This window comes from Budorcas taxicolor, chromosome 5, assembly GCF_023091745.1.
Source record: "Budorcas taxicolor isolate Tak-1 chromosome 5, Takin1.1, whole genome shotgun sequence".
NCBI classification, from domain to species: Eukaryota; Metazoa; Chordata; class Mammalia; order Artiodactyla; family Bovidae; genus Budorcas; species Budorcas taxicolor.
The window spans coordinates 104679265-104692468 of record NC_068914.1 but is presented as its reverse complement, the minus strand read 5'-3'; the positions used below and the strand labels follow the sequence as shown (position 1 = coordinate 104692468).

At 37.9% G+C, this 13204-nt stretch overlaps 1 protein-coding gene across 1 annotated transcript in view; it reads right to left on the bottom strand.

Moving 5' to 3' along the window:
* CFAP54 (cilia and flagella associated protein 54) overlaps window positions 1-13204 on the bottom strand; it is a 324333-nt gene that overhangs the window by 231912 nt on the left and 79217 nt on the right. The window contains exons 21-23 of the mRNA XM_052640302.1: window positions 12689-12781; window positions 12236-12421; window positions 2340-2476 (exon numbers count right to left, since the gene is read on the bottom strand). Coding sequence (XP_052496262.1) covers window positions 2340-2476; window positions 12236-12421; window positions 12689-12781 — 416 coding nt within the window. The remainder of the gene's footprint in view (window positions 1-2339; window positions 2477-12235; window positions 12422-12688; window positions 12782-13204) is intronic.

The window sequence follows — 13204 nt, the reverse complement described above, 5'->3', positions numbered from 1 at the left end:
TCCTGGCTCTAGTTCCTCCAGTACCCAGCTTGGACTCTGGTCAGTCATTTCCATAGTGACCTCTCCAGCACTTTAGATTCTGCACCCCATAATTTATGCAATAATAAACTTGCCTGACTATGCATAGATGTCATTATCTGATTTTTTTTATCCCTGCCATAATGGCCAATCAATTAATCATTTATTTATTTACCTCATTCCTTTTTGTTTTTCATTCAGACTAGCATTTGCTCAACACCAACCATGTATAAAAGCATTATTCTAGATCCTAGAATATAAAGGTGAATCTAATGTAGCCCTCAGCCACAAGGAACTGGGCTCTGCTATTGATACAATTCATGTTACGTAACATCATCTGAGCCATGATTCTCAGCAACACTTCCATCTATCCCTGATGCCTCCTTATTCATATTCCCCTAGAAAATGATATGAACTTCCTGTTCTCCACCTCCATGTGCTCTAGGATCTTTGTAGCCCCACCACCATACATTCTTAGGCTCTCCCTCCCCACTGGCTCTCTTATCTCTATCCTCCAAAATTCTGGCCTTACAGTTGCCTTCCCCCAAAGCCTCTGCCAACTTTCCTCTGATCTTTACCACCAAACTTCAAATGGGTAGTTTTTGCTTGTTACTATTTTCCATTTTCATTTATTCCTTAACCAAATGCAATATATTTCTGGCCCATCACAGCACAAAAATGGCTCTCTTCAACTTACCAATGTCTTCCTATATGCCAACTCTAAAAGCCTCCTCTTGGTTTTCATCCTACCCAACCTCTGCAGCATTTTCTTAAGCGACTACTCCGTCTGACTTTGCACCAGCATATAACACTGCTGGTCAGGGCCTCCATGATAATCTTCTCACTTCCCTTGGCAATGTACTTTCCTGGACTTTCACTTTCAGAACTGATTCATTTCAATTTCCTTCCTTGGTTCCAACTCCTACCTCTACCTCTTAAATGTAAGCAGTGCCCCAGGATTCAAGTCCAGCCTTCTACCTTTTCTGCTCAACAGTCATTTCTCGGAAGATACCACTCATCGTCAAAATTCCAACAATGACCTCAGTGAACAATTTATATATGTCTCTAGCCTTGAGCTCTCTCCTGAGTGTCAGCTCATATCTACAGTTGTCCTGCTGGAAAACTGAACTCCATACATCCCCAAATTCGTTCTCTTCATCCAAAACCTCACTCCACCTCTCAGCTTCCCTTAGTAACATCAGAGGCTTACCCTCGCTGGAAATCCCAGTCAGCTTCTCTTCCTTCCTCTGTCTTATCCCCACAAGTCACATAAAATCTGCCAAGATCTGTCTCTTCCACTTCTGAAATGCCTCTTGAATCCATCCCCCACAGCACTGAGCATCCTCATACATGGTAAACACTAAGTTTATGTTTGTTTCATTGAATGGAATTATACATTTACATGAATAAGTGTTACCAATGTCTTGCCTCATTCAGCATTTGCATTTTTAAACTCATTACTATTGAGGAGTGAAGAGTTTTGCCTTATTAAGGGAATTTTAGGCATTACCAAGCAGGTAAAGGAGACTCTTCTTATTGAATATGTTGTTGAGACAGGCTGAAATTATACTAATGTTCATTTCTGATGCTGCCCTTAAACTTTGGTTTCTTAAGGAAAAAATGGCAAAGGATAGCCTGTAGCTTTATATGGCTTCTATAGACCTATTTGCAGTTGGTGGCCTAATCCTGGGTGCCTCTTCAAGCAAAGGAAAAGTCTTCTTACCCTAAGAGCTCACCCATCAGACCCTAACCTTAATTTCAACCTGACCTTTCTCTGTGATAAAGGTCCCCAATACGTATTTATGTTTTCTAGTAAAACTGATACTACCTTGGTTAGTATTTGGGGTTTTTTTTCCTCATAACCTCATTAGCTTATATTCAAAATGTATCCATATGTTTCCAGTGTTTTTTCCAATTCTAACAAAGAAAGTTCTAAGAAGGACCCAAACCTTCAGAATATCTATGCTTTACTTGTTGGAAGTAGTTTTACATATACCATCTCAACATGAACTTGAAAATAAATTAACTCTAGGCTTCACAGCCAACACCTGTCTTTTCAATAAGCAAATTAATATTTTAAAAGAACATTGCTTCGAAGTGCCAGTCTATGTTCGATACAGGATACAGGATTCTTGGGGCTGGTGCATGAGGATGATCCAGAGAGATGATATGGGGTGGGAGGAGGGAGGGGGATTCAGGATTGGGAGCTTGTATACACCCGTGGTGGATTCATGTCAATGTATGGCAAAACCAATACAGTATTGTAAAGTAAAATAAAGTAAAAATAAATAAATAAAAAATAAAAGAACATTTCTAATTACCTTCTCTGTGTAATAGTCATTATATTACTTAAACAAATAATGGATTGGTCACCCTGAGGTGGTGAAGCAACAAAATAATCCCAGACTGGCGAGAAAACTTTCTTAGCCAGATCATAGTTACCAGTCTGATAGGCAACCTGCAACAGAAAGCACAGTCTCTTAGGCATAACTTGAATTTGGGGAGTGTATACTTTCAACAAGAATTCTGAGAAGGTCCAATCACACTCTAAGTTCCTACAAAATTATTCACATTGGCTGTTCTGCTCTACAGGGCCATGGCAAGGGAGAAAGACACATTTTGAAATCTCTTTTATTTCTAAATTGCATGGAAATTTGAAACTCTGTAAGGATGTTTCAAATTCTCATAAGCAAAACAAAGATCACATCTGAGCCAAATTAATTTCATTTCCATCTATCTCGGCAGTGCACTCCATTTATTACAGACACTGTTATAATGAACAATCTGTTCCAAGAGAAACAATCAGATTTCCCAAACCCAAAATATGAAATATACTTCATTCTTCTCTGGTTCTGACTGACGCTTTCAGAGCTTTTTTGGCAACAAAGGCTTCAGAGCTGAAAAGAGTAAGGAATAAAACACCATAATGTGTTTTAAGTTTCACACATTCACCATTTGGCGAAATAACTGATTTCACTGAAAAAACCTAGAAGCTTGCAAGAAAAAACCATCAACTTACCTATTTCTTTTGGTGGGATATATTTCTTTAACTGTATCTCTAAAAATCACTCTATCCAAATATGTGTGACGATATGAAATCACACCACATGAGTTATATGATGCTTCAAATTCTCAGTGGAAGCAGGTAGGGTATTAAGTATAAATAAATTCATTAAGTATGTAAATGACATGTTACTAGACTATATTCCACACAAGGGAATAGCTTACAGGGCCAGAACTTTTAAAATCTGCCAAGTCAATACTCATAATCAACCAACCAGTAAACTTTTATGAAGTTTCTACTTGGTGCTAAGCACTGTAAATCTAGATTCTTCAAAGCTTAAAACAATTTCATACTCCATGAAACTGTAATCAAGTTACAGTGGTAAAACACATGAAATTACAGAAAAATTGCAAATAATCACATCATAATTGTAGAGACTTAAAAAAGGAGAAATGAAGACTTCAAGGAGGAATCAGGGCTTGATGTAAACCCTAAGGCAGGGATAAGGTTCAAATGGGCACAGTTTAGATGGAATCTGAAAAAGATCCTGTGAAGGAAATTGCTACAGGGCGTTTGAGACTGGAAAGACAGGTCAAAATTTGAAGAAAAGTAGGGCTTCCCTTGTGGCTCAGCTGGTAAAGAATCCGCCTGAAATGCAGGAGACCTGGCTCTGACCCTGGGTTGGGAAGATCTCCTGGAGAAGGGAACGGCTACCAACTCCAGTATTCTGGCCTGGAGAATTCCATGGACTATATAGTCCTTGGGGTCACAAAGAGTCGGACGTGACTGAGTGACTTTCATTCACTCAGGCAGTATGGTGGGCTTTCCTGGTGGCTTAGTTGGTAAAGAATCTGCCTGCGATGAGGGGGACCTGGATTCAATCCCTGGGTTGGGAAGATCCCCTGGAGGAGAACATGGCAACCCACTCCAGTATTCTTGCCAGAAGAAATGATGGACAGAGGAGCCTGGTGGGCTGCAGTCTATTGGGATCACAAAAAGTCAACATGACTGAAGCAACTAAGCACAGCACAGGCAGTATGACTGGACAGGTACAGTGAGACAGGATTTCAGAAAGTCTTGAAAATCAGATGTGTGTGTGTGTGAGTGTTTGCTCAGTCATGTCCAAATCTTTGTGACTCCATGGACTGTAGCACACCAGGCACCGCTTCCCATGAGATTTCCCAGGCAAGAATACTAGAGTGGGTTGCCATTTCCTTCTCCCAGGAATCTTCCTGACCCAGGGGTTGAACCCACATCTGCATTGAGGGAGCAGATTCTTTACCACTGAGCTACCTGGGAAGCCCTGAAAATCAGATGGAAGTATTTAAAGATATCAGGTCCTGGACCAAGCATTTCACATGCATTATTGCATTGACTCTTCATTACAGCTCTGTGAAGTGAGCTCTATGAGTGTCCTTGTTTTCCAGATATGGAAACTGGGGTATTGACAAGTAGAATAATTTGTACAGACCCAAATACTCAGTAAAAAATAAATAAAATGAAAAAGTAGAATCAAGACTTAGTGTGATAGATGAGGTCCCTTCTCTGGGCCACATTGGGCAAATGAAAAAGTTGAACCAAGTGGTCATTAAAACACCATTATAATTCTAAGATTCACCACAGAAAATGATAACAGATGATGTGTAAGGGAGTTGGTGAAACTATAATTGAATGTTCTTTCCTTTTAAAATATAGCTTTTTAAAAATAGTTATTTCTGAGTCACTTTGCTGTACAGCAGAAATTGGCACAACACTAAATCAACTATATTTCACTTTTTATAAAAAGAGTGAAAACATAAAAATAATATTATTTGTTCAGTCAGTGGACATTGCAAAACAAGAAAAAATGCCATGATAAAATTAAAGGTTTATAAATTCATGAGTCTGTGTGAGTTAACAGAGGAGTGCTTGATATTCGCAGGTTCAAAGATGGTTAAATAGTAGTCATGTGCAGAATAGACTTTAGAGGGGTGAGGTTAAAATGAGAAAGCAGCATTAAAAGAGGGACTTCATGGTGGTCCAAAGGCTAAGACGCCACACTCCCAATGCAGGGGGCCCAGGTTCGATCCCTGGTCGGGGAACTAGACCCCAAAATGTTTATGTGGGTTTTTCCATAAGATGCTATGGAACAAACATTTTGGCCAACCTAATACATTCCTTTCCAGCACCTTGGCAAGCTCCTCCTCTTCTCCTCAATCTCATGATACTGGTGTTCACCAGGGCTCAGTCTTCTGATCTCTCCTCTCCTCAGCACTCATGTCCTTGCTGCTATTATCCAGCCCCATGGCTATAGTTGTCACACGACTACTCTCAATTCCCTCTGCTACCCAGACCTCTCTCCCAAACTCCAGATTCACGTGTCTAACTGACTACTCAACAATTCTCTCTGAATATCTAATAAACATCTAACCTTAACATGTCCCCAGCTGAATTTTTTATCTTTCTCTGCACCACCCATAGCCATCCCCAACTCAGCTGTGGTCCAAGTCTGTCTTTCTAGTTAGTTGGCTAAACACCTTCAAGGCATCTCCTATTTTTCTCTATAAATTGTTTCCAACAGGAATTCTTGTTAACTCCTCCTTCAAAATATATCCAGAATCTGGCCACTTCTCATCTCATCAACTACTATCACCCTGGCCAAGCCACTCCCATCTGACTGGATGACAGCAGTAGGTATTCAATAGTTCCCTCTGCTTCTACAATCATGCCTTATGGTGTGTGCACAACACAGTAGCCAGGGTGAGCCTTTGAAACAGAAGTAATGTCATGCTGTCTTATTACATCAAACTCTCTCCAATGCTGTCCATTCCACTCACAGTAAAAGCCATACTTACTACAATGGTCTGGAATTCTTATCACGATCTACTTTCCCCTCTATCCGCTCACCTTTTACCTCCCTAAGCAATCCTTTGGGCCCCTCTAATGCAGTCATTCTGGCCTCCTTGCTATTTACGTTATACCAAGTACAGTTCTGGAATCCTTCAGGCTTTTCTTCTAGCTCTTTCTGTGGAATCTTCTTTCTCCAGAGCTGCTCCCTCACCTCCTTCAAATGTCTGTTCACATCTCGTCTTCCAGATGACATTTTCTCTGTTCAGCTTACTTAACACTGTAACACTGTAGTTTACTTTCCTTTATCCCACTTCACATTTTCAATTCCTCTGACTGTATTCTATGCTATCTTTCCATAGGACTTACCTTCTAACATACTATTAATAGGCAATCTATTTCTTTACTATGTTCATTTGCTATTACGTACCTCCTACCATGGCATTTTGCTCATTTCACTTAGAACAGTGGTTCTCAAAGTATGGTCCTTGAACCATCAGCATCTGCCTCACCTGTGAACTTGTTATACATGCAGACTTAACAGGTCCTATCCCACACCAAGTGAACCATATACTCTGTCGGTGGGGGTAGCAATCTCTTTAGGCCAGCACTCCAGATCATTCTGATTCAGGCTCAAGTTTTAGAATCACTAGCTTAGAGCAATGCTGGGCACAGAGTAAGCACTCAATAATAATGTGTGAAATGAACTGAAAATTCCTCTTTTCCTGATAATTTCCCTCTTTATACGGAAGAGAACACCCAGAAGGTGTGCTATAAAATAACACAATTGATTGGCCCAGGGTGAGTGCCTGACCCAAGCTGGGTCCACAGCAAAGCAAGATGGACCCCATACATACACACACACAGTCTGCTTCAGGTGTTAAGGCTGAAGACATTACATGCACCAGGAGGATCTAAGAGAAAGTTTATTTTTCACACAAGGAACTCCCAGGGAGAGTCCCATAGGCAGGCACAGGCAGGCCCAGGTTTTCCTGGGCAGAGCAGAAGGAATAGGTTGGGCTTTGTTAGTGGCTGGACTGTGCACAGTTCCTGCTGGCTGGCACATTTAAATTTCCTGCAGGCACCAAAGGAGAAGGTGAAGTCAGAGACCTCCCTAGTAGCCTGCTCAGGTATGGGGCCAAAGGAACAAAGAAGGGTGAGATTTAAAAACAAGTCAGTGCCCAAACATTAAAAATGAGATCAGACTCTTTCTTACATTGGGTGAACCAATGCAGGTCTCTTTCCCAGAAATTTGGAATCAAGATTATGACACAGCTAACCAGTTCCAGAATATGGCTGAAATTGAGAAATATACAAAAACATTCAAGGGGCTGCCATATTCCCTCCAGAGATGGAAAGGAAAATCAATATTTAAAGAGAGAAAAAGAAAGCAAGTGTACAGAGAGTATCAGAGGTATGAGGCTTACAGCTGCCTGAACTTTGAAGCCTTCCCAGGGCCTGGCTCCATTTCCCCAGGGGAGGATTTCTTGCAATCCGGGTCTTAACTGAAACCATAGGTCAAAAATCAACTAGAATGAGGGTTACTGTTGTGGTGATGAGACTGATTAAAATAAAATTAAAAAGAAAAAAACAGTTCAAATGAAAAAGAGATGATACCTACCTAACATAGAACCTGGCACAAAACAAACATTGAATTTTTGTTCAAAGAGGGAAAAGAAGAGTTGAAACTTCTTACAAACTTTAAAAATGGGGATGACTACATTTTACCTGGTAGCTCCAGACTTTTTAATGGTCATAGACAAAAGGCAAACCTTTATTAATAAAAGAGTTTCAATGAATTCATACATGAATTGGAAAAAATGTACAAATTTCAGTTTCCTGCCACCATTGTGATTCCCGACCCAACATCAAACTCTACTGCTCCCACAGATCATGACGACCTATGGAGTACACCAACCTAGGAAGCAAAGAGATGGGAGAGATGTAAGCTCTAGATGAACTTGGCACATGTTAGATGGTGAACGCACGATTTCCTGGGAACCTGGACAGAGCAGTTGAAAGGCATAAGCTGGTTCAAATGGCAGGCTTACCATCTACCACCAGAGTTCAGTTTAGTCGCTCAGTCATGTCCAACTCTGCAACCTCATGAAACGCAGCACGCCAGGCCTCCCTGTCCATCACCAACTCCCAGAGTCCACCCAAACCCATGTCCATTGAGTTGGTGATGCCATCCAACCATCTCATCCTCTGTCGTCCCCTTCTCCTCCTGCCCTCAATCTTTCCCAGCATCAGGGTCTTTTCCAATGAGTCAGCTCTTCGCATCAAGTGGCCAAAGTATTGGAGTAACCTTGGGTAAATTACTTAACCTCCCTAAGATACTCTTTCTGGAATAAAATGAGATTGGCAGAGAAGGGTTAAATTCATCTGTTTCCTGAACTTGAAAGTAATAATACCACCTCTATCTTTGAGTTACTATAATCAATGGAATAATGAATGTTAAAATGTCTGTCAGGCAACAGGTTTTTAATAAATGATATTCCTCACTTCCTCATTTCAGCAAGTCACGGTGCCCACTTGCTATTTGATTTAGTAGTTCAATAATCCAGTAGTATGTGGCATTTGGTCTTGTATCCGTTTTACAGATAGGGAAATTAAGACCAAGCAATTTGCCTAAAATCCTACAATCCTGCTCACAGATTTCTAATTGTCTATATTTTATATCACATTATCTAGTCATTCCCAACTTAAAAGGGAATAATAAAAAGAAATGAGGCTATAAAGGGAATGAAATTGGAAAATAAATGTAGATAATATATAATTCATAAAGGTTCCTCAAAAAATTTTCCAGATAGCTTAAATTATTATAGTTTTCTATAGTAAGAGAAAAATCTAGTAAAGATTCACCTGACTTTATAGACTTTTTATTTATAAAATAATGTTTAATAAAAAGTACAACCAAAAACTCTAAGCCAAGTTATTCATAAACATTTAGCAAAGTAACTCCATATTTTACTATAAAATATTTATAATAATATTTTTTAAAGAACAGAATTATCTTGAAACTAAACACTAGCTACTCTTACAAAAAACAGCAGCTTTTCATCACAGTTCCAAAAGAAAGGTACATTTTCCTGCTAAAATTTAAAAGCTTAAACTCAAATTTTAAATGGAGGAAATTTTGCTTATCCAACTTAACATTATGAGAGAGAATGATTTTAGACTGTCATAAATGAACTACAGTACTGCAAATACAGTATCAGTAAAGAAACACAGGCCATTACTTTATGACACTTCTCATTATCCTAGCAGTATACTAGGACTTTGTTTTATTAACTTTCAATGAAAGTTATGCCAAATGAAGCCCAAGAGTCAAACCACTCCCTGGAGAAAAATTAAATCTTGATGAAATATTCGGTGCCTTACTTTGAAATAACTCCATCACTGCAAATTAGGATATATATTAGATTCCAAAGAAATCAAAACATCAGAAAACCATGAGCCCAAATGACATGCTAAACCAATGCTAGACAAATCCTAGCAATTCTCTCAATTAAATTTTCTTTGAAAAATATGATAATATAAAATTCCAGTTAGACTTTAGCCTATAATACTAATCAACTATTAAGAGGAAAAATAGCACAATAGAAATGGGATAAAATTTGGAAGAGCCAACAATAAACTTAAAATTATATGCTTGAGACTTGGGTCAATGAGTCATTTTTTTCTTGAATCCCATTCACTGGTGACATGTTTTAAGTCAGGCAATAATTTCAGCAAAAATGTCAATTCACAAGTATATCCATAACTAAGAACCACAATAATATTCATTAAATGCCTACTGTGGGGTAAGTGCTATGGTTAAATGTTTCACATGCATAATTCCATTTAATACTCATAACAGTTCTGGGAGGTAACTATTATTATTATTCTACTTCATAGATGATGGTTAATTGACTAATATCACACAGCTAGTGTGAGGATCTGCATCTTAAACTCAGGTCTGTCTCTATGAACCCAGAAAATTCACTTCTATAAACTGACCCTAAGAAAATAATCATAGATGCAGTGAAAGATGCTCAATATCACCAATTATTAGAGAAATAAAATCAAAACTACAATGAGGTATCATCTCACGTTGGTCAGAATGGCCATCATCAAAAGTCTACAAACAATAAACGCTGGAGAGGGTGTGAAGAAAGAGGAAACCTTCCTACAGTGTTGATAGGAATGTAAATTGGTACATCCACTATGGGAACTGGATGGAAGTTCCTTAAAAAACTAAAAACAGAACTAGTTCATGATCCAACAACCCCACTCCTGGGCATATATGTGGAGAAAAGTATAATTTGAAAAGATTCATGGACCCCAATCTTCACTGCAGCACTATTTATAATAGCTAAGACATGGAAACAACCCAAGTGCCCAACAACAGATGATTGGTTTAAGATGTGAGGTACACACACACATGCATGCGCGTGCACAAATAGAATATTACTCAGCCATAAAGAAGAATAAAATATTGCCATTTGCTGCAACATGGATGGACCTAGAGAATATCATAGTAAGTAAAGCAAGTAAGGCAGAGAAAGACAAATACTATGTATCACTTACATGTAGAATCTACAATACAATGCAAATGAACTTATCTACAAAACAGAAACAGACCCACAGACATTGAAAACAAACATGGCTACCACAGGAGAAAAGGAGGAGGAAAGGGATAAATTACGTGTGTGGGATTAACGGATACAAACTACTATACAGAAAATAAACAATCATCAAATATTACTGTATAGTACAAGGAACTATATTCAATATCTTAAAATAACTTACAACGGAAAGTAATCTGAAAAAATACATACATATATATATATAAATCATGTTGCTGTACACCTGAAACTAACACAATATTGTAAAACAACTGATATATATTTTTTTATTGAAGAATAATTATTTATAATGTTATATTAGAGTCTGGTGTACAGCAATGTGATTCAGTTATATAGACACATATTCTTTTTCATAGTCTTTTCCATTATGGTTTATTGCACAATATTGAATACAGTTCCCTGTGCTATACAGGAGAACCTTACTGTTTAACTATTTTACATACAGTAGTTTATATCTATTAATCCCAAACTCTTAATTGGTCCTTCCCCCACTCCCTTTCCCCTTAGGTGACCATAAGTTTGTTTTCTGTGTCTGTGAGTCTCTACTTTTGTCTCATAAACAAGTTCACATATGTCGTATTTTAGATTCCATATATAAGTGATATCATATGGTATTTGTCTTTCTCTTTCTGACTTTCTTCATTCAAGTATGATGATCTCTAGGTCCATCCGTGTTGCTGCAAATGGCATTATTTCATTCTTTTTTTCTGACTAGTATTCCAGTGTGTATGTGTGTATACATTTATATACACACACATATATATATATACTACATTATGACATTTTTAAAATGCAATACCATACAAATGTTAAAAATTATGTTTTGAAACAATACTTAATGGAATGGAAAAAAGTCAGTTATGTAGTAAATAACAATCGGATGTAAAATAATATGTACACTATGACTAAAATTATATATTATACATAAATTCACAAACCTGTATATGTGTCTACACACATGTTGTGTGTAGACATATATATGTGTGTATTTGTATACATACAGGCTTCCTAAGTGGTTCAGTGGTAAAGAATCCTCCTGCCAATGCAGGAGACATGTGTTTGAACCCTGGATGGGGAAGATCCCCTGGAGATAGAAATGGCAACCCACACCAGTATTCTAGCCTGTGAAATCCCATAGACAGAGGAGCCTGGTGGGCTACCGTCCATGGGGCTGCAAAAGAGTTGGACACAACTTAGTAACTAAACAACAATGTATACATATGCCTGCAAAGAAAAGGATATCTCTGGATTAGGGCTTCTCAGCCATGGCACTATTGACATTTTGGACCAGATAACACTTTGTTGAGGGAAGGAAATGCTGTCTTTTGCACTGTAGCATGCTTATCAGCACCCCTGGCCTCTACCTTCCAGATGTCAGTAGCATTCCTCTAGATGGCGACCACCAAAAATGTCTCCAGACATTGATATATGTCCCCTGGGGGCCCAAACTGCTTCAGGTTAAGAACTGCTACTTGTTGACAGGAAAACAGGCAACATTTATTTCCAAAATTCTAAAATCAGTACATGTTGCATTTAAATGTTATTTAGTGCAGGAAAAAAATGTTATTATATAAAGCAAACTCAGGAGTGAGAGAAATAATGATTTATATTTCAGGAGACTAAACTGTGGTCAAGGAAAATATGTATTACAGGAGCTTCAGAATATGTGCTGTGACTGTTTTTTCATCAGAAATTACTCAGTAATTGGTTAACAGTATAAAAAATAGAGGAAGAAATTAGGAGAAATCTCATCTACCTGCGTCAATAACATCCGAGTAGTAACAGCAGAAAGAGGTGGGTAAACCAGAATCGGTTTAGTTGTCTCGCCAACAGCATCACCAATCAGCTTTCCACTAGAACAGTAAGCTGCAACTGCAAAGACGTATTTTTCATTGGTTTCTAAACCTTTTACCTCAAAAACGCTTTTGCCATCCGCTGGTATCTATTAACAAAAACATATTTCAAGTTATACATGGAAAATTAAAGTAAGGGTTTTTTTTAATATAATTAAGTGATCTTTATAGGTTAAAAAAAAAAGCTTTCCATTTACGGTAAGATTTTAGATATGACTCTAGTCGAAATCAAGAGAAATTCACTGAGACAGTGATTACATTTAAAAAAAAAAAAACAAACAGCAACACTCAGTTGTAATTAATAAGACTTTTGGTAAGATTTCCTGACATTCAAAGGTTTTTTCAGTTCAACATACCGCTTCTCCTGAGTTTGGGAGATGATTATTGTTTAGTCTTACTTTTCCATAGCTTCCTTCCGCTTTGCGACCCAAAATGCAATACCAGCAGACCTGCCAAGGAGAGAGATGAGCCTGTCATCTCTAGTCAGCTTAACACAGCATTTGATTTCTTTTATCATGATGTGGCAAAAGGAATACTTTTCTATACAAAAATATAACTATTCAAGTTTTAAAATATGAAACCTCAGTTTACAAAGACACTTAGGTTTATACTTTTTAAAAATACAAATATAGTTTACCTGGGACCAAGACTAAAATATTATTCATTATTAATTACTTTTAGCTACTATGAAGTGAGCAGTTCCTATGTGTTAAGCAGTGTTCAGACAGTGGCAGAGAGTGACTCCAAAGATGAGCTCATCTTGATGACAAAAAGAGCAACACGGAAATGATTTTCACATTTTATTTAATAAATGACAAAAAGTAAGTGGTAAAAGAACCAAGGCACTAAATTGTAGTGCTTTACATAAAATG